General features: G+C 41.3%; 5 protein-coding genes across 5 annotated transcripts; 3 read left to right on the forward strand and 2 right to left on the reverse strand.

The window, feature by feature from the left end:
- Nucleotides 1–511: 511 nt before the first annotated feature.
- Nucleotides 512–6,814, forward strand: AK88_01741 (uncharacterized protein; the record flags this gene model as incomplete). The annotated part of the gene is made up of 6 exons (XM_012479376.1): nt 512–2,287; nt 2,386–2,463; nt 4,904–5,446; nt 5,599–5,656; nt 5,793–6,367; nt 6,524–6,814. The coding sequence occupies 6 exons, from the start codon at nt 512–514 to the stop codon at nt 6,812–6,814; spliced, it is 3,321 nt and encodes a 1,106-aa protein (XP_012334799.1).
- Nucleotides 6,815–9,597: 2,783 nt separating this feature from the next.
- On the forward strand, nt 9,598–12,711 carry AK88_01742 (uncharacterized protein; the record flags this gene model as incomplete). Its single annotated transcript, XM_012479377.1, has 1 exon — nt 9,598–12,711. One exon carries the CDS (start codon nt 9,598–9,600, stop codon nt 12,709–12,711), a length of 3,114 nt encoding a protein of 1,037 aa, XP_012334800.1.
- A 530-nt stretch (nt 12,712–13,241) lies between these two features.
- AK88_01743 (uncharacterized protein) lies at nt 13,242–15,635 on the reverse strand (the record flags this gene model as incomplete). Its single annotated transcript, XM_012479378.1, has 1 exon — nt 13,242–15,635. The coding sequence occupies one exon, from the start codon at nt 15,633–15,635 to the stop codon at nt 13,242–13,244; it is 2,394 nt and encodes a 797-aa protein (XP_012334801.1).
- Nucleotides 15,636–16,349: 714 nt separating this feature from the next.
- AK88_01744 (uncharacterized protein) lies at nt 16,350–19,291 on the forward strand (the record flags this gene model as incomplete). The annotated part of the gene is made up of 2 exons (XM_012479379.1): nt 16,350–17,702; nt 17,819–19,291. The coding sequence occupies 2 exons, from the start codon at nt 16,350–16,352 to the stop codon at nt 19,289–19,291; spliced, it is 2,826 nt and encodes a 941-aa protein (XP_012334802.1).
- Nucleotides 19,292–20,029: 738 nt separating this feature from the next.
- AK88_01745 (uncharacterized protein) lies at nt 20,030–20,542 on the reverse strand (the record flags this gene model as incomplete). Its single annotated transcript, XM_012479380.1, has 2 exons — nt 20,030–20,118; nt 20,413–20,542. 2 exons carry the CDS (start codon nt 20,540–20,542, stop codon nt 20,030–20,032), a joined length of 219 nt encoding a protein of 72 aa, XP_012334803.1.
- Between the last annotated feature and the right edge of the window lie 917 nt (nt 20,543–21,459).

Here is a 21,459-nt window from a genome sequence, read left to right on the forward strand (position 1 = left end):
TAAATTTTTTTTTTTTTTTTTTTTTTTTTTTTTGAAGTACCATTTCGGGAGCGCACAAATGAGGTTCTAACATGTTTGCCCCTACCTCTGCAAAATCCAACTCCAGCTAATGCTTCATATGAACAGAACGCGACGCAGATTAAACGTTGCCACTGTCAATGTATTCCCTGCTGTGAAAAAAAAAAAAAAAACAATTCTCATTGATGTGAAGCGGTAAGTATGCAATTGTTGCTGGTCTCCCCAGCTTAGCTTTGTAACAAAAGAGAGCCTCCTTTGGGGGTCCCCTTTGTCACATATCTCATTGGGTCATAACTCAAAGTATGTATTTAGCGGTGCGTCCGTTTTCTTTGTTTATCTCCCTACACCTCTACGTGGACGCTTCCCTCTCCTATAACATGCCCAGTTAATGTTTTGTGGATTTTTTTTTCTGCTGTGTTCCCTGCTCTGCTTATGCCTTGAGCAAGTTATTTCACTTGGCAAAAAGGGGAAAGCCACCCTGGGCTTTGTAATCATGAATAACAGTGTTGATATAAAAACTCTATCCGATGTGAAGCAAAAGGTCAAGTATGAAAAGAGGACGCACTGCTTGGTGCTCAACAAATACAAAGTGAATGAGGTCCTGAAACATAAGCAAGCGAAAATATGGTTCCTAAACATCTTTCGCTTCCCTTCTGTACTGAAGATGAGGGAGTACCAGGGGTGCCTAATTGACGCGGCAGACTATGACGGGGAACTCCTGCACTTTATTCATTCACACGTGGAGGGGTTGCAGGGGGGAGCAGAACACGTGGGTGGTAACGCCAACGGTGACGTGAACCGCAATGTGGATGCTGCGCTGGAAGACGCTCCGCTGGCAAACGCTCCGCTGGACGACTGCAGGCTAATCCCGCTCAACGCGCGGTTCAACAAAGCCCTGCACGAGTTGATGGAAGAGCAAGGGAAAAAGGTCATGGAAGGCGTGTACATGCACCCGGAAAATGGGCAAGAGAGCGACTCTGCTGCGCAATGCAACGAAGGGGAAACCCTGGAGGAACTCTTCCGCCTTATAACCAAAGAAGGAATCAAAATCACAACAATTCAGTTGCAGTTTGGGTACGACAATATGAATATGGCCGAAATATTGAAGAAGGTCTTTCCCTCCGAGAATGAAGTGATTCATAAGTACGAAATGATTGGACACATAGCTCACCTAAATTTTTGTGAACGTTTTGAAAATTATAAAAAAGTAATTGCAGAAATTATCCTAGACAAAAATAAAAGCATAAAAACAGTTATAAACAAAAAGGATATTCTGCAAAATGTGCATAGGACATTTAATATCGAATTATTAGCAGGAGAAAAAAATTATCTGACCACTTTAAAAGAAAACGATATTAAAATAAAACTGAATTATGAATTAATTTATTGGAATTCAAAATTAAAAAAAGAGAGAGATCGAATATATGACCTCGTTGAAAACAACTCCATAATTGTGGACCTCTTTGCTGGGGTTGGTATATTCAGTCTACACCTCAGCAAAAAAAATTGCTTATGTTTTTCAAACGATATTAATGAGCATGCTTATAATTTTATGAACGTTAATATTAAATTGAATAAAAGGAAAAGTATCCTCACATATAACATGGATGCTAGGGCCTTTGTCCATATGCTGCTTACATTAAATATTTGCTCACGTGACACATCAACGTTGAAAATGGAGCTGAGTCAACAGAATTGGAGAAACGTCTCGCTCGATTTTATAAACTCTGCGGATCGTAGCACTGTTGATGCGGGAAAAAGGAACAAGCGGGCAAGTGACCGGGATGCTCCTAAGTATGATCCCGCCCTTCAAAATGCCACCCATGAAAAGAAGACGAAGCTGACCCATGGTGATGCAAGTGGTCACGTAGCAGAACACCCCTTCGAGTTCGCAGCCCAGCACCCTGAGGGGCAGGAGCAGAAAGTCCACCGAGACAAAAAGAACCATGATACGAAGAAGACAGAACAAGATTCCCCCCCAAATGAAACGCACCACGTGGATATTAATTTAGGTCTCTACGGCGATGTGCATGTGCTCATGAATTTGCCTCAAACAGCTTTTGAATTTTTGGATGTCTTTCAGGAACTGTTGCATATGTACAGTATTACTGGTCAAAAGGATACCCAGGGAAAATGCCACAGAGACCAAATGAGGAATGTGTTTATACACTGCTACTTCTTCGCGAAGCCTGAGTTATTTTATGAAGAGGCGCAGAGAAACATCCGGATGCAACTGAGGGGTCTCCCGCGCGAGATGAAGATTACCGAGGTGAGTTTGTTGCAGTGGGCCCAGTTCCGTGTTGCATCGCCTACACCACACCACCTGCATCGCGTCACACCACACCACCCCCCTTTTTCCCTTTGCAGATTAGGAAGGTCTCCCCCAGCAAGCTCATGTACGTGGCGGAGTTCAACCTGAAGGACGTCTTTCCCCAGGACATCCCAGTTTGACTGAAACAGTATGCAGACAGCGGGAAGGAGTATTAAACGGACATTGTGCCTAGGAATTTGTCCGACTGTCCCCATTACCATTGAAAAGCGCACTCTAATTAATTAATTAATTCTTTTTTTTTTTTTTTTTTGGAGGTGGTCGCTCCGACCGTTTAAAATGGACAGTATACACTGGTGAATGAAACGTTTTCTTTTTTTTTTTGTAAATTTTATTCACCCATTTGAATTTCTCATTGTACTTAAACCCAAACCACGTGCGCGTCACGACAGGGGGCATACGTATACAGGTGTACCTTTCCGTGGTCGTCTGCATAAAAACCCATGACAATATGACACATGCGTGTGTGTTTTTCTTTGTCCCCTCAATCCGTTATGCAACTTTACTTTTAACATATTTTTATGTACAGAATCATTCCCACTGAGGGGGGGGCACATGTAACGGTGTACCGACGCATCTCCCTTGTAAAGTTTTCCCCTTCTAAATACAATCCCCTTTTATGGTACTGTCCGGGCCTGTCTCCTGAGGTTTACCCAATGGGGAAGCCGTTTACGCAGTGAAGCCTCAGTGGATGCGTATGACCCCGCGAATGGCTCATATATGTGCAGTTAGTTCTCTCCCTTTTAGAGAAGCGCTTTTACACAAAGAGGAAAAAAAAAAAAAATCCTCCTTCCTTTTGAAGAGAAGCCGAACATGCAACAAACTTGGGGACGTTAAAAATTTGGCTACCCCCCCCCCTTTGTTCTCCTTACTTGGATAAATTTTACGTGGCCCCCCGCATTGGTAAAAATTCAAATACACCCATTTCCCACATACACACAGTTGTAACACGGATGTACACATTTGCGATGGAACGAATACGTTATTTTTTTTTTTATACTCCCCTCGGTTTCCCTTTTATAAAAAAAACAAAATTGTAAATTTTGCGCCATTGTAGCGATAGTTTTGCAAACAAAATTTCCCACACTAGGCAAAAGGGGACAAATATTATAGCTATGATAAAAAAATAAATAAATAAAATAAAACAACGTATGATGCAATACAAAACAAAACCCCCAAAGTGGTACCCATTACTCCCACATGTATGTATATATATATATAATGTATATACGCTAAAACGAATAAAATTCGCGTATGGTGATTTACCATAAAAAGTGTATGGACGCAATATCTGATATGTGTTCCACCAATTCAGCAAACACTCACTCACACCCGTTAGGTGACAATAATAATTTCATTTAATGACTGTGCAGAATATTAGTCCAGAGAACAGAAAAAAAAGAATTCAGGTTGATTTATGTTTTTTTTTTTTCTTCTTTTTTTTTTTTTTTTTTGCATTTCCGCCGATTAATTAAGAAAACAAAATTTTGTTCCATCATTACATAATTTTATCATTTTTCCACCAAAGTTTTGCGTTCCATTACGCTTTTTTTTTTTTTTTTTTTTTTTTTGGCGAGTTATTTTGATGTATATATATATATATTATATTTATATATATATATATATTACGTCCACTGTGTATGAAATATGAAATGCCAATTTTAAGGAAATGTCCTGAATTTTTTTTAACGTGCAGGGTATAATACGACATACTATAAATGCGTCATTAGCAATGCGGAAGAATTTCCCCCTCTCTGTTATAGTTCGCCATCGCGAAGATGTTAACGCTGCATGACGCATAGGTTGACAACGCCATCGGCACACATCTCATATTATATATGACGTCGCATTATACCGATGTTACACTAAATTATGCTACATTATATTATACTTTACTATGTTATATGTTATCATCGTGTGAAATGATGTGTTGTGCTGCGCTAATGCTGTACTCTGTGTGTCACATCATGCCATGCCATATTTATTGCCTTGCGATGCATAATGACACGTCATAACGCGTCGTAACTGTAGACGAGGGGAAAATCGCAGGGTTGGTTTTGCCTTTTTTTTTTTTTTTCATTCCCCCTCCCGTTTCGTGGTCTGTGTTTGTTGCACTTTTTTTTTCCCTCCCACCCCGTCACATGGTTTAATATTCGATATTTTCCCCAAGCGCTATAATACAGCGGCACATGTGCATTTCCTGCACGACGACCGGCGCAATTACATGTGCATGAAGGCGTTCGTCCAAGCAGGGCTGTAACTCCACTGTGCGTACATCTGCCACGACGTAGCACATATGAGAATTTATGAACACCCAGGGGGGAAATATCCAACTGAACTTCATCCCCGTCTTTGCAACATATAAAGTCCGCACGAGTGTTTCCCATAGCAAAGTGCACACACACGGCTACAACGTTCTGTTCGAGAAAATATTCCCCACTTAGATTATACACACACTATCCCACTGCGCGATCGCAAAAAGGCCCAGTAGCAGTGGTGGAAGAGAAACGAAGTTTTATTACCCACAAAAATTTTGTCAACGTGAATTTTTCCAAGGTGAATCCGCCCGCAGAGCATCCCCCCAGAGTGAAGCAGGCAAAGGTGGGCTCAGTCACAGTTCACGTATCATCCGCGCAAGTGATCCCCGGTGAAGACATAGACATAGAAGTAGGGCGCCGGTACGACGAGGACAGCAGCGAAAAACGCAGCAACCAGAAAAACAAAGGGGGAAAAGACAACGAGAACGTCCAGGGGGAGAAAAAAATGATAAAGAAGTTTGTGTATCACATCGTGGCATATATTATTTTTGCGCTTCATTTAAAATTATACATTGTTAAAGTTTTTTACGCAAAATGGACATGGGACATGTATCATATTTATTTTTGCCTGGCCACTTTTTATGTTAGCTTGATCACCATTTATGCCATTGCTGTTTTTTGTAATTTGAAGAAATTCGATTTGAAGAATTATCCTGTGGAAGAAATACAATCATGTAAAAATAATGGCAACCAGAAAAATGTACACCCGTACACCTCCTTTGAGAGGTTGGACTTGGTCAATATGAATTTCATGAAGCTACTATATGGAGCCATCTTTATGGTAATGCTCAAAACGTATGAACAAGCAATACGAAAATGTGTCCAAAAAAAAAAAAAAAAAAAAAGCTCTATTTTTCACGCACCGTACAATTTTGTGCAATCCACATATATACTCGTGCACACCCCCAATTTGATTTCCCCCTTCTCGAATAGGCCGGGTGGAAAACAGCAGCCCTACTCGTACTAGCCACGACCAACATTTTCATTTGTTGTAAGTATGCACGAGAGGATATAAAACATGGGCACATTTAAAAACCGCAATTCAGCGGACGTGCCTACACTGTTGGTCGCAGTGTGCATATATACATCCCCCCCTTTTTTTTTTTTTCATTTATCTTCCCCCGCAGTCGTGTTTTCATTCTTCACGGGGAAGCACAAAGAAGACCAAGAAAACGCTATAGTAAAAATTTACTTAAAAGTTCTCAAGTTCATTTGCAGAGCGTCCTTATGGTTCTTTGGAATTAATGAAATAGAAAGTCACTACCTGTGTGATAACGACTGGCCAAAAAATATCGTTGCGAATCACGTGTCTGCCCTGGACCCCTTCTATTTTATAAGTGAACATGCATGCAGTTTTGTTGCCAAGAAATCCCTGCGCAAGGATATAGTGGCTGGACTTAGTGTTATATCTTTAAGGTGTGTATTCGTGTACAGGGAAAAATCAGAGGATCGAAAAATCGCCTTGGAAATGATCAAGGAAAGACAGCAGATGGTAGATCAGAAAAAAAATAATTTTCCATCTTTTGTTATATTTTCTGAAGGAACCACATCCAATGGGATGCAACTTATTGAGCAGAAGAAAGGGGCCTTTTTTTCTCTCCTCCCCATCACCCCTGTTTTGCTGGTGTACGAGTACGACTTTTTTAACCCCGCCTACGATATTTTGCCCTTCACCTGGTGGCTCATCCTGATTGTGTCCAATGTAAGTGCTCTTCCAGCGGCGCATTGTAGCAGGAGTGCGTCATATAGCGGTACACCGTAGAGCTACTTTTTTTTTTTTTTAATCCGCTTATCCTAGCCGCTTAAATTAAGGCGTCCATTTCACCCGCGCGTTTCCCTTCCCCCTCCCCCCCTGCAGTACCAAAGCATGTCCCTCAGAACGTACTGGCTGCCCAAGGTCTACCCACCAGACAAAAAGAAATTTCCGAACATGACAGAGGAAGAACGCATAAACGTTTTCCATGACGAAGTGTCCAAAATCATGTTCCAAAATATGAAGAAGTATAACCCTAGGGCGCCCCAAAATATAGACGACTATAACGACTGGCCAGGATCTCTACGTATAAAAATGGAGTTTTTTCAAGCCGCCTTGGGGAACATAGCCACCAAGTATATAATTAACGAAAAGAATCGAAGTGAAAAAAAATAATTTTACGAAATTGAGGGAAGATGAGTAGTTTTGTCCACTCAGCGCGCGTACCCCCGCGCGTGCCCGATTTTCGATTTTGTTATGTTATACAAGAGGATTTTTAGTACCATGTTTTACCCGATAATAGTGTGCCAGTGACAACGGCAGGAATATGATAATCATAATAACTTCATTCGTAGCCTCAAGCAGCAGTAGCAGCAGCAAAGCGTCAACATCAGACATAAACAAGGACAAGTAGAACAACAGCAGTTACGACTTTGCACTTTCATGGCGGCTCTCCGCATGATAGCAATTTGCATGATGATCATCCCTTGGGAAATCATCCGTTTGATAGTCCTCCGCATGGTGTGGTCTGCCTGATGATAGTCATGCGCTTATCATCGTCGTCATGTTTTAGTTTTTGTTTTTTTAAAAAAACAAGTAAAAAGAAAACCCGTATTATGCTGTTTTTGTCATTTTTCGTTTATGTTTTTTTAGTGATTTTATTCTATTTTAAAGACTTCAATTTTAATAAAAATATTTGCTTTGCGTTGCTTTCATTTTTTTTTTTTTTTTCCTGCATAAGCTCCCCCCTTCCCCTTTTTGGCATTAATTTTTTGTATAATTTTTTTCTCTCACTTTGGTTATTTTTTTTATATAGTTCATTTTATTCCAAAGAAAGCATGGAATAAAATGAGAAGAAAGAAATGTTTATTAAAGCTTCATCATGCAAAAAAGTTATCATTTAACTTTTCATTAATTCAAGTAACATTGTTTTTTTTTTTAATATATTTTAATATAAGAGAGAGTACACATTTGTTTTTTCTTTTTTCCTGTCCCATTGTTTGCAAAGTTTTGTGTAGCCCCCGCTTGAACACGCAGATTGTCAGTACGGGGGCGTCTTTTTTAAAGAAACTTCCCTCGTGGGTACAGGTGACTGTGAAATTGGCAACGGTCATTTATGACGAATTTTCATTGTTGGTGAAAAAAAAGGCAGCTACTTCCGAGCGTTTCGAACGTGACCTCGCTGCGGAATGCAAGTTTACGTAACTCACGCTTGTGTAAATATATTTTTTCTTTCTCCTTTTAACCTTTTCGCGCTTTCAGTGGGATAACCCAACCTGACGTTGTGTGTAATTGCCACATAAACACCACTTACCTGCACCGTTCAGGTAAAAAGGCCCCAATTATACACATTCATCACAAAAGTGGTAAAAAAAAAAAAAAAAAAAACTAGCCAAATTGGTAAAACGACAGTGACAACCTTTTTGGTGCTTGTTTTTATCAGCCATTTGGAAATTCATTACGTGGAAAAATGCAACATATGGATCTCGATTCAAATGTTCTGACTCGTTCATAAAAAAAAATTCGCTTTTTAAAGGTTTTTGCTCAATTATTTAAAAAAAAAAATTCTTTTTAACCACGAGCCATTTTTGTCACAAATAACAAGCGTGCTTTGCGGGCAAATTTCGCTGAACTGTTCTCCTATTTCTGTGTTCGCTTCGTTCATTTCGCGCAATTTGCCTAATTTACAAATTTCTTTGACTTTGCTGCGAATTAAACCAAGACTATGACACACAATCGCGTCAAATAAGCGCTCTACAAAGGAGCAAAAATCAAAGTTGCCCTTTTTTCCGAAATGGAAGTTCCCGCATTTACCTGCTAAAATTCGCTTGCACAATTAAGACATGCTAGAACACGCGGGTGCTCATTGGCCCTTTATAACAACTGCTCACACCCTCGTGTTGTGAAAAAAAAAAAAAAGAAATCGAAAAGGGGACAATTCATCAGAAGGAACATGAGCAAAAAAAAAGAAAAAATTTGCGGAAAAAACAAATTCGTGATAAGATAAAATTCGCGAAAAGAACGAATGCACAAAAAAATTAATTTTGCCCAATTTTTTTTAACACAACGTGAACATTCATATTATAGGCCCTACACACCGTGCAAAATGCTTACAATTCGGAACAATTTCACTTGACATTGATTTGTCACCACCAGCAATGGTGAGTTTACACCCCTAAATCGTTTTCGTAACATTGGCTTTGTTGCACAAAAAAAAAAAAAAAAAAAAAAAAAAAACGTTCATTTTGTGCCATTTTGTTTTTTTTTCACCAACCCGACTTACAACTGGCCGTGTGTAGTACACTTGGGGGGAAAATGTCACCATTTGCCTTCACAAATGAAAGCCTATATCTTTACCCATTAACTGTTTATAAGTTAGCACAGTTGTTAATCTCAATTTCCGCTGATCAAACTAAATCGCGGAAATTTTCCTCACCAATTTGTTCGAATATCTCTTTAATTTATTTGACTTATTGACTGCTTTAAGCGCGCAAATAGGAAATTAAAACGCCCCTGTAGTAAATATACACGACATGTGTACCTTCTAGGTGCGTTGTTTTTGTACCCCAATCCACCATAACCAACTAATTCATGTGCATCACATTTGCACAATTTTCACAAATTGTAATTTATTTTACTTCAATTCGAAGTATGTCCTGTTAAGCACCCCCGAGCTAATGGTGAGCTTGTCAACTGGTCGGCGTTGATACAACACCAGAAAGGAGAAGTCCATTTTGTTTATGCACTTTTTTTTTTTTTTACTCATATATTATAGCACTTTATTTTCTGTCAGCGGGGAATGAAATGCCCCTCCATATGGCACATATACATATGGGGTAGAATATAACCGAGGCAGTGTGTATACTGGAGGAGGACTGTTTTCTCCACCTCACCGCTTTTTTCCAGTTCAGTGAAACGAACTGCACACTTCCGTTTCTGTCCCACTTTTATAAAAAAAAATGACGAAGGCATTATTACTCTCGCTAGTGCACAATGCCAGCACCCAGCTGAGTAACGAAATCGTGGCATTGAATGATGACATTCTATTTTTACAAAATGAGTTAAGTGTGAGTAAGAACAACCAGTGTTCCGATCTGGTGAAAAGAAAAACAGACACAACCAAGGAACAAAACTTAAAACAATTAAGTGCCTTCTTGACAAAATACGCAATGTTCTTGTTGGACAAAAGGGAAGGCAATGCACCTTCCGGTTGTTATTACTCTCACATGATGAGCAGAAATGAGGGAATTGCAAATTTGATGGAAGGCATGGATAAGGCAAACACATGCAAAGAACATAGTGCAGCCGAACGTTTGAAAGATTTGTGCCAGAAGAAAAGCGCACTGGAGGATATGCTGCGTTTGCTGCAGATAAGTGATGTAGAAAAGTTGAGTGACGACAAATCGCACGACGTATTTTCCGACTTGATGCTTCAGCTGAAGAGTTCTATCCGCGGGGGAGCAGAACATTTGTTCAGCAGGATGAGGCAGCGTGAGGACGGGGCGAAGCTTCCGTGGGGTAAAGCGAATGACCATGGGCGTGATAATAATAACGATGGTGATGATGATGCGCGCGGGGACCGTTATTCCACCGAGGCATCGGTGGTGTCCGGGATAAGCTCCAGTTGCGAACGGGTGAGTGATGTGGAGGAAGCAAGCGGGACATCAGATGTGCATGCCGATGGCACACTGAGGGAACGAAGCCCTGCTAAAAACCCCTCACTAAATAGACACATCACTGAAAAGGGAAGCCCCTTAAATTGGAAGTCACATACAGAGGAGAGACTCTTTCCAAAGAGTGGCTCTCTCACAAGTTCATTTTTAACGAAACAGCAAAAGTGCAGGACGGGAAATAATCCTGGCGATTCCTCCCTGCAAAAATTCAATTTGATGAGAAAATGTTTTAGCAACACGAAGGGGGGTGCCACGTCGTTCCTCTTTGACCGTGATAGGAATATGAACGATGGAGAAGCGGACATACCACCTCGAACCAGCAGAAGTGAAAAAAGTAAAATGCAGATTTTGAGAAAATGCACAAATGGAGAATCAGTCCATGTGGAGAATAAAAATACAAACGTGGCAATCCTCAAGGAGCACATTGAAAAAGGTAGCCCCAACATTTCAGTTAAGCCGATCCCCCCGTCGATAAATAAATCTTGCAAAAATGTGTGCACAAGAAAGGGGAATAATCAATTGAATGGTGAGGCGTGGGAAGGACGCAACCAATCCGGTTCGTTTGACTCGCTCTCCTCATCCTCTTCCGACGCGTCAGCATCGAGGGGGCCTGGGGGGGACAGAAGCGGATCGGGAAACCGGATGGGGAGAAAAAAGTACCTCATCAGAATAAACAAAAAGGGGAATGGCCGTTTTCAAGTTAAAAAGGAGGGAGCAAACTCGTCCAGTTGTATCTACGATTTTGAGGTCATTTATGAGGGTGTCGATGCCTCTGCACCTCGAGAAAGGACGCGCAAACAGTTGGTACACTTTTCATTTTTGAGAAAGGGGGGAAAGATACGCGGCGTGGAAAAGCTACACATCGGGGAGATTGAGTTGGTGAAGAGTCTCCAATTCGGGAGTACCACAAAGGGTGGTGCTCGCAATGAGGATGTGGATGGCGTGTCGGCAGGAGAGCAGCTTGGTGTGCCGAGGCGAAAGAAGGAACGTACCAAGAAGGAGGCGAATAAACGAATTAATTTATTGGAGGAAAATTTAAAAAACCTGAGGGAGGAAAATTTCAGGAAGAAGTACGAGCTGACCAGAATAATAGACGACATGAACAAGAAAAAAATGAAAGACATTGCGACACACGATGGGGCCAATTGCGATGCGGCTGATTGTCATGCGGCTAACTGCCATACCGAGGCAGAGTCCTACAACATGGAGTTTGTAGAAACGAACCGACTGCGCGGGCTGTACATCCACATGCTAGACAAGCAGAACCAGCTGGAGAGAGACAAGAATTTTTACAAAAATGAACTCGAAAAATTGCAAGAAGATATGAAAAACAACGCAGCTCCATTAGCAGATTTTCTGAGGGAAGAAAAGGAGAAATTTCTAGAAAGAGAAAAAGAATTCTACAAAAAGGAGAAGAAATATTTCCAAGTAAAAAATAAACTCAGGAAAAAAATTACCCACATTGAGAATGAATTGGAGATAGCCCAAGAGAAGTTGAAGAGAGAGAGGGAAGAGAATATCAGATTGAATAATACCATTACGGAAAATTTATCAACGATAGAAAAAAAGGATAATGAGAGGAGGAACTCGGAGCAGCAAAACGAATCAAAGATAAAAATTTTAAACACAGAGCTGCAGGAACTTATGCACACGGTGGTTGTGGAGAAAAAGGAAAAAAATAAATTGCAGGAAGAAATTTCTCTCATCAGGAAAGATATGGCTTTTGATAATTTTAAAAAAGTTGTACTAGAAAAAATAACCAAAACAAATGGTGACATAAAATATTTAGCGGAGATCCTCGAGTTGTTAACGACAGAAATGGAGAATAAAATATCCAAGGAGAATTGCAATGATAGAAAAGTGAGCGAACTGAAAGAGGAGTGTACGAAGAAGGACCAACTGTTAAGCAATGCGCAGGATAAAATGAATCAGGATAAGAAAAAAATGAGGAAAATGAAGGAGGAAATAGCCTACCTGCATGAGAAGAATAGGAACTTGTTGGAGAGCGTCAAGTATATGGTTGCCCAGGGTGTGGGGGAATTTCCTAATGACAACGAGGTTAATACTGAAGAGGACGGGCACTATGCCTCTTCTGACGAACGAGAAGGAGTAACATTGCACCCTCCACGGGAGACCTCACAGATTTCCCAATCGCATGATGTCGCTTCGAGGAACAGAAAAGGGACGGGCAGCAAGAAGCAGGAGGAGTGCGGGCCAAGATCAGGCAAAAGACGACTCAGCAAAAATAGGGAAAGCTTCACCAGCTTCTCAGACAACAGTTCGTTATTTCTGTGCCACGACATGGACACCAAGCGGGGGTGCTCGTCCGACGAACTGACAAGTGCCGCGGGAGACCCGGACTACGTGTGCCGGGGACTCATTCGGCACAGCTTGAGGTGACGCCACGGTGATTGTAATTGCGCAGTGCGATATTATGATTTTTGCCCCTCGGATGGTGTTTGTCCCTTTTTCAAGCAATTGCGCAATGGAGCACCTCTTTTCAACGTTGTTTGTGTGAATGTTTTCAATTTGGAGTGTGCGCACCGGTTGGAGTAGAAGGGGACCACGCGTAGGTGTAGTGTACCCCTGTTCGCATTATTTTATTATTTTATTTATTTTTTTTTTTGTGAAACTGATGTGGGTAAAAATTGCCTGACTTGTTCATATTTTTTGAAAAACGTCACCCCTTCGTGAAACCTTTTTCCCCTTTGGCGACTGCACATTTACGGATACACTTTTGAACCGCTTTGAAAGAGTGCGCACTGGTGATGGGTGCCACTGCGGGATTACTATGAGCATACGCTTTTTTCGCGTTGTCATGTAGACGTTAATAATGTCTCTCTTCCAGGTGTGCCACATGTTTTTCAATTGGCAAAGGCTAGTTGTCAGTTGCGCTTGTCGCACGTTTGTGAAAAAAAAAAAAAAAATTCTTACGACAGAGAGCCGTAGAGCAAAAATGCGAGTAGCCCCTTGGGAAGGTAAAATAAAGAACACCACTTTGGTAGAAGTGTAAAAACATCAAACACATTTTCCCATGTGTATCGGAAGGAGTGAAGAAATATTCCCGAGCTGTGATACGTGATGTTACTAATTTTTTTAAAAAAATAGTTATTCAAATCTGCTTCGTTGTATGTGTCGTTCAAATCGATCTTTTCGTCGTAGAGCCAATGGAAGGATGTGTTTAGGAACGGGATGAGAGGGAAGTGGGTATATTTTTCGAGGTTGTCTTTTTTGTCTGGGTTGGGTTTGACAGTGGGTGCAGAGCTTACCTCACGATGTGCGTCGATTTCTGTCCCATTTGTGTACTGGCTCGGCGCGGCTCCTTCCACCGACTGCTCCCCCGACGGTTTCCCCTCGTCAAAGTGCAAATACACCGACTTGTCCATGTACTCCTTGGCGAAGTTGTCATTATACTGAGGGTCGTTTGATATTGCGAAGGACAGGCTCTTCAGGTGGGCCCTTATCTGGTGTGTCCTTCCGGTTATGGGTTGACACAAGACAAGTGACTCCTTCAACTCGGCGTTGTAAGCCAGGAACATAAATCGAGTGATGCTTGGCTTCAGGCAGTACTCCTCTGTGATTTGGCGGTTTCTCTGTGAATATTTTGTAAAAACGTACTTGAGCAACTTTTTATTTTCACAATACATGTATCCGAAGTCCACGACGAAGTGTTGTCGGAGAAGTTCGTCGTCCTCCTCCTCTCCACTGCGATTTTTGTCACCGCGCTTTGCGTCTACGTCGCCTACGCTTCCCTCTTCTGCACCTCCAAAAAATTTGTCCACGTCAAAGTCATCCAGCAGGTAGTTCTTCTTTTCCCGCACGATGCATGCCAAGGCCTCCATGTCTCCCTCCCCGCTGATAGCGCCCTCTTCACAGTACCTATTTCTATGCAGGAAAACGTCATTTTTAAACGAGTTGCCGTCGTTGAATGCGAAAAGCGAATCGTCCTTGCCAACAGAGCAGTAGTTTTCTACTAACTCGTTCAAGGTTTTGTTATTCATGTCATTAATCACCTTTTTCTCATTCATGAGTGTCCTAATGAGGGTACGGAAATCTCCGTCTACTCTCGTAATGTAGGATTTTTTTATGCTATTATTTGAGATATTCTGTGAGAAAAAGGTGGAAAAGTTTTTATTTTTTCCAAACAGGACAATGCCTGAAGTTAGCTTGTCGAGTCTATGTAGTGTGTAAATGTAGGAGTCGTCCTTTTCCTGTTTGTCTTTCTTTTCGTTGTTACAAGACTTGATGTGTTTTCCCCTTCGTTGCGCGTTTTCCGATATGAACGGTACAGGCGGTTTTTCCGACTTGTCTGCATCAGCTTTCCCTTCGTTCTGCTTGTTTCCCTCTTCAGCAAAGCCGCTACCACGTTCTGGTACGCTTCCTACCTCGTTTAACATCTCAATTTGCTCCTTCCCTTCGTCTAAATCCCTCTGGCTGGTAAGACATTCATCCCCATTGATATGATCGCCTTTTACATTTGTTGCTACTTTTTTACGACTTTGACCTGACTTGTTCAGGTAATTATTATGATCTAGAAATGTTTTTGTTTGTTTTCTCTTCTTCGAGTTTTCTATCACATATTCGCGCTGCTCTCCTTCATGTTGTCCCTCGTTGTCCCCTTTCTGTTCCTTCCCTTGTGATTCGTTCTGACGAGAAGGGGATTCCACCCCTGGAATATCCTTAAAATTGGTTTTCTTAAAATTGAAGCTAATTTTGATGACGTCCCCTTCGTTCCTTTCTTCCTGGCCCTTCTCTGTTTTTGTCTCACCAGACTTTTCCTCCCCAGACAATTTTCCCTTTCCTAAAGTTGAGCTTATATAGTTTTGTAAAATTCGCAAAAGGGAATTATATTGATAGAAGCCAACCGGGTGGGTAGGCATACTAGCAGATTTGTATACGCAAATAAAATTTTGATCTTCATAAAGAATTAATATTTTATTACATATGACTGGTTTTTCGAACAGCAGAAGTTTATGCTGGATTAGGTCATTGCTTTTCAGGAGGTAATCACAGGGCACATTTTCTTTGTTTACTTTTATGTAACCTTTTCTTATAGATTCCTTGAAGTAGTTTAAATCGTATGCGCAAAATTCTGAGGTTAACACATCTGCAATTCTTTCCCCGATCCATCGTTTCTTCGTGTATAGCTTATACGTGTACACATAGGGACTAACAAAACGTAATTTATTTTTGATAAAGTATTTTGGCTCGAAGTTGCTGTCCACAACATTCAGTCCGCTCGTATTCGGGATAGTTATTCTCATCACTTTAAATGAGTATGCTAGTTTTATTAGTATAAGGAAGAGAAGGCCATGCAGGCGCATTATACGGTTTCCGCTTTCGTTGCCACTGCGACTTCGGGCAGGACCTAATAACTAGACCGTCCCTCAGCAGGTGAGTTTCCCTGCACGGGGGGAAAAAGCAGTAGTCCTTACTCCGTTACAACGGTCATACAACGGTCATAAAACGCCGCACCACCGATGCTGCAACGTCAGGGATGGTACAAAAGGCGCTACGTTCGCCACGCACCTTGGTGGAACGGGGCCTGTGTTTTGTTTTTCAAATTGGGGAGAGCAGGAACGCCACACTGGAGGCTCTCCTTTACATGCGCGCTGTAAACTCGCAGCGGTGCGGAAACGGCCTACATGCGCAAGTACAATACCCTTCGTACAAATTAGCCTCTTTCAATAAAAACATCCTCAAATTATTTTCGCTAAAAAGTTCATTGTTCATACTTGTTCTGTGGCTTCTTTAATTTTACTCTCTCGGGGCAAGCCCCCCTCCACCTCACAGGAGCACCGTTTCAACCTCGTTGTGGAATTTCCTTTTCCTCTGAGCTTTGCTGCAGTTCATTGAGGCACCTTTTAAAAAACCTCCCTTTGTTTTTTTTTTTTTTTTTTTTTTTCTGAATGAATGAAATGGTGATAGAATGGCAAGTGATCTATGTTGCAATAAGAAAAGGTAACTCTTGGTGCCCTGCGCGCAAATGGCATCGGGGTCTTTGTGTGCTTCCACCCCCCCAAAAAAAATAATGGATAATGATCAGAGCAGCACTGTTACTTCTTCTCTTGCGATCTTACCTGAGATGCTTCCAGCTAAACAAAGCTGCCAGAACTTATGAGCATCTTTGGAACGTTTTTTTTCCCAGCGTAAGGGGAGCAAGGACCGCCTACGTTAGGGGCCTTGAGCCGCTAAAATGGGTCCCCCCAAGGAGCAGGTCGCCAAATAAAGCACACACCAAGCGATGCAGAGGATGCCGAGCAGGTTGGGAAGAGCACGCCTCTGATGGAGATGTACACAGCGCACGTGGAGACCTGCACACCGTCCTAAATAACACCCTGCAAAATGTAGCGAAACAAATCTTGCAAGACGAAAATGTGAATCTACCAAAGCACTGCCTCCTTGAAGACAACAAAATATTTGAAGACTATGAATACCAGTCCAGTGTGATTTTGTTTTTGGAGCATTCGTTGGGTCAAGCAAAAGATGTGCGCACTGAGGTTCTGCGAATTATTAGAGGAACAGATGCAGAGCTAATTGACTCCTTGCACATATCCCCCAATGGGATACTCAACATCCGGGTTAGCGATGCGTGCGTCATGCGGGGGTTTCTGCATTTTTACAGAAATGAGGGTGCCCACATGGGGACAACTCCAGTGCGGAGTTACACAAGTGGTAGTAACAGCCCCCCCCAAATGGAGAATCACCAAATGGAGAACCACCGAGGCAGAGAAAAACCGACCGTCCTGCTAGACTTCTGCGGAGTAAATATGGCGAAAAATATGCACATGGGTCATCTCAAATCGCTCCTCCTTGGAAATGCACTGAGCAATATTTTCCGTTCCTTGAATTATTCTGTGAAATGCAGAAGCCATATAGGAGACTGGAACATGAATCTAGCAATAGTGTTAAGTTTTTTTATTATGTTTCCCCAGGAAGTAGTATCAAGGTGGCAGCTAAATGAGAGAAATGTGTGTAGCATTGGTGATGGTGTATATGACAAGGCTGAATTTTACAAAGGGTCTACTACGCCCTGTGTAACCATCGGTCAGATGAATAAACACAGTGCTGTGGAGCACCCCGTGAGGACAGATTGTACACAACGTGCAATAAACGAACAATCACAAAATGTGCTGGAGGAAGAATTGTACATGAACTTGCTGAGCAACTTGAAGGAAGAAAACTTTAATAAAGGTTATCAACAGTTGGACCCATGCAAGTGGGAAGATATAAATTTACATAACATCGAGTTTGCATACAAAATGGGGAAGAAGCTTTTTACCTCTTCGGATGTTTTTAAAAGGATCAGTAAAAGTAGCTTACGCATGATGTATCAGAGGGATAAGAAGATGATTGTCTTGTGGGATAACATTTGCAGGAGTAGTAAGCGGGTAAGCAAGTCGTTTCGTTGGACTCTTCACAGAAGCTCTATACCTTCCCTTACCATTTGAGCAATCCCCATGTTCATTCACATTTTGTGCTTGTTCTTTTTTTATCCCTTCCCCAGGCGAATCAAGAAATTTTGGACAAACTGAAAATCACAAAGTTGGTAGACAAGGGGGAGAGTTTCTACCTCCAGTTCGTGCCGATCATATTGCAGAAACTCGAAGACGCCAATGTGGTTTTTCATCTGCGGGGAAAGTCGTGCCTTCTGCTGAGAAGCAAGGGCGGCGGGGTCACGAGCAGCAATACTGTTGGCGGCGGCACCACTCCTAGCCGGAGGAAAGACACCCACATACTGAGCAGCAACGAGGACCACTACGAAGTTATGCAGGTGACGCACGAACTGCACGAGCAGGCCAAAAGTAACGACGTAGACCAATTAAAGGAGAACTTCACGTTACTGACCCTCCAAAACGATGTGGCCTTCACGTACGCGGCCATTGACTTAGCCGCAATATACTATCGAGTGGTACATGAAAAGGCACATAAAATAATTTACGTGGTTGACGAAAATCAAAGGAAACATTTTATGCAAATTTTCTCCATCGCCAAATTTGCACATATTATCCCTGACCACGTGGAATGTATATGTCTGAATTACGGTTTTGTCCTTAACTCAGAAAACAGAAAAATTAAAACAAAAGATTTGTGTGAAAAAAACATTTACGTTAAAGACATGCTGGAAAATATCAAGTCGGCTAATCCGAATGTGCATGAAAAAAATGAACAAACAAATGTTAACAAAATGTGTATGGACAAGGCGCACAGAGAAAGGTTCCTTTTGTCCTCCCTCATTTATTCCTACTTGTCTGTAAAAAATTACAAAAGACAAATAATAAACAACATTATCAACAATGATCACGTAGAGTATCTTTTCATAATTAATTGCTACAATGAAGTGTCTTCCATTTTGGGGCAAATAACAAATGGCGATTATTCCTCCCTTGTGGAAGGAAAAAAAAACATACTGATTGAAAATAATTTAAAAAAACTAATGCTACATATTATGCATTTTAACAATATCACGGAGGAAGTGACTCGCTGCTACAACGTTGACAAATTATGCTCCTTCCTCTTCACGCTGTCTCAGAAAATGCAGCCTCTACTCCAGAGTAGTTTTCTGAAGAAATTTATCCCCCATTTGGAATGTATGAACGTTCATAATTTTTTGAGCACTTTAAATGGTTTGAGGAAGGGAAAAGAGCAGGTAGAGGAACAAATCGCTGGAGAAAAAGCAGCAGAAGAAGCAACAGCAGAAGAAACAGCAGAAACGCAGAACGGAACGGCAAATATCGATAAATTCGCAGGCGACAAAGATGAAGTCACACACATCATCAATAAAATGACCCAGACGGAATTGTTTCTTCTCATCAAAAACAGCGGCCTGCTCGATCTACGCGAAGATAAAAATTTACCTGAACAGTCAGACAAAATTGAAGCGTTCATTTTTAACCGAATTTTGGAAGTACTCATTATGCAAGCATACCTATCCCTCGTGGGAAGAACATTTAGCATGCTAAATTTGCAACTGGTGTAATTTGGTCCTACGTGGTTGGGGACTGCAGATTTGTAGAAGGTGCTCGCGTACACATGACGACTGTTTTTGTGTGCACACAACAGAAGGTTTTTTTTTTTTTTGTTTTTGTTAATTTCCTCCCCCTTCCCCCCGTGGCCAGATTTTCCCATACAGAAAGATTAAATGTTTAAAGCTTTTGTTAATTGCCTCCACTAGCATGCATCATTTTGGAAAAATGAAATGGAATTTTCATCAATCTACAAAAAAAAAAAAAAAAAAAAAAACGTAAACACGATATTCACTCGAATAAACGTGCAATCAAATTGGGCTAACATTTCCGACGACATGCAGGAGTAGCAAAACAAAAAAAGAAAAAACAAAATCCAATTAAAGAAAGAAGCGCTACGTTGTAAAAAGGTTGCACATTTGAGATGGAAGAGGATCTTGAAAGGGGGGGGAACGTGATCTTTTTACAAATACCATCCTTTAAAACTTCGAATGGAGCGGAACATTTCTTTCTTCCACCACCCGCGGGGAAAATCAATGCATGTGTGTGTGCTGTAACCCGTGGCTTGCACACTCACAAACCTCCGTACAGTGCCATGCGACTTTTGTTCATGCGTGTAGAATAGAGGCTACGTTTTTTTATTTTCTCTATTCGCCATTGGTGACCCTTCAAAGTTCAACATTGCATAATTATAAAAAGCATAAAAAAGACAAATATTTAAAATACATTTACTAATCTTGATGTGTTAAAATTTAATTGCCCCTTTTTGGCATTCCTTTTGGAGAAACTTTGGGGATGGCCTTCACGGGTGGCGGTTTAATATCGAGGTGCTTGCGCTTGCCTGAGAAGCGGAAGGGTGGGCAAAAGGCAAAGTGGTGTGGAAAAAGCGAAAATGTTAAAGACGGGACAAGAATCCGGAGACGCACACTGTACCACTGTATCATTGTATGTCCTATTTGTGTAAAAGTAACAAAATTAATGGAAAAAAAAAAAATGCACAACGGGACTTTCCTTTTTTTGCCACATGTAGGCAACATCGAATCGTATGGACCAACACAATTTGTCACTTCATTACACGTGCTTACGTGCACTTCGCTCCGCTTTACAGCGCTTTTCTTTTTCAACAATTGCTAACCTATGTGCGCATCGAGGGCAGAGAGTTTCTTGCTCTCACGCCGTTCATATTCTTCTTTCGTTGACTTCTGCCTGTTCATACTTTTGCTGGGACCTTTTGGTTCGTCCGCCTTAGACTGTGAGCAGCCCATTTCTGAAAAGGAAAGCCAGCATGCAGATATGTGGTATGAGGACACATTGTTCATGGACATGCATCACAGGTAAGTTATAGAAACAAATTAATTCTCTTTCAAATGGTCTCAGAATAAGTCTGTTTCGTGTTGCCTCGTTAAAATTTTTTTTTTTTTTTTTATGAACATATGTTAATAATATTTGCACACAGCAATATTGTCAAAAAAAATATGCAACTGTACTTGTGAACGGATTATACAAAATGCACAGAGGTGTTTTTGAAGCGATCCTTTATAACTGGGGTGGATTATACTTGCCTTGAAAAAAAAAAAAAAAGGGAAATTTTAAAATATTCTTTGCACTCAATTGGGGAAAGGTGCAATGTAACAGATGCGTGCATGGTAAAAACGGTTTCGTTTGCTGTGCACAAGGGTATGATCACGCTTCCGTTGCTGGCGCTGCAACTGTCACCGCTTTTCCTGCTAACCAGTTGCTCGTTGCACCCGTTGTGCTTGCTTGGTCGGCTTCCTCTGCTGCTGTGTGAAGGCGACTGCCAAAGGCCCGTGGGGGAAACTGTGGCTTACGCAGCGGCGTAGATATTTATCTATATACGTGCGCCTGTATATTCGCACATGTGTATAGACCCACGTGTACATGCCCATGTGTGCACGCGTGTGTAGAGGTGTACAAGCATAAATACATCAGCTTACGTACATGCTCATATGTTAAGAGCGTCTCCGCAATGTACACCTCACGTTCACAGGTTAACACATGAATATGCACAAGGAAGGTGTCTTTATGACATCAAAATATTGGGAGCAGTACACGTGGATATAGGGAGGCTTCTTACTTTCTTTTTCTTAATTTCATTTCACACAAAATTTTGTACATAATTATTCTCTTCTCTCACACATTGTTTTTTTTTTTTTTTTTTTTT

This window comes from Plasmodium fragile, assembly GCF_000956335.1.
Source record: "Plasmodium fragile strain nilgiri unplaced genomic scaffold supercont1.15, whole genome shotgun sequence".
NCBI classification, from domain to species: Eukaryota; Apicomplexa; class Aconoidasida; order Haemosporida; family Plasmodiidae; genus Plasmodium; species Plasmodium fragile.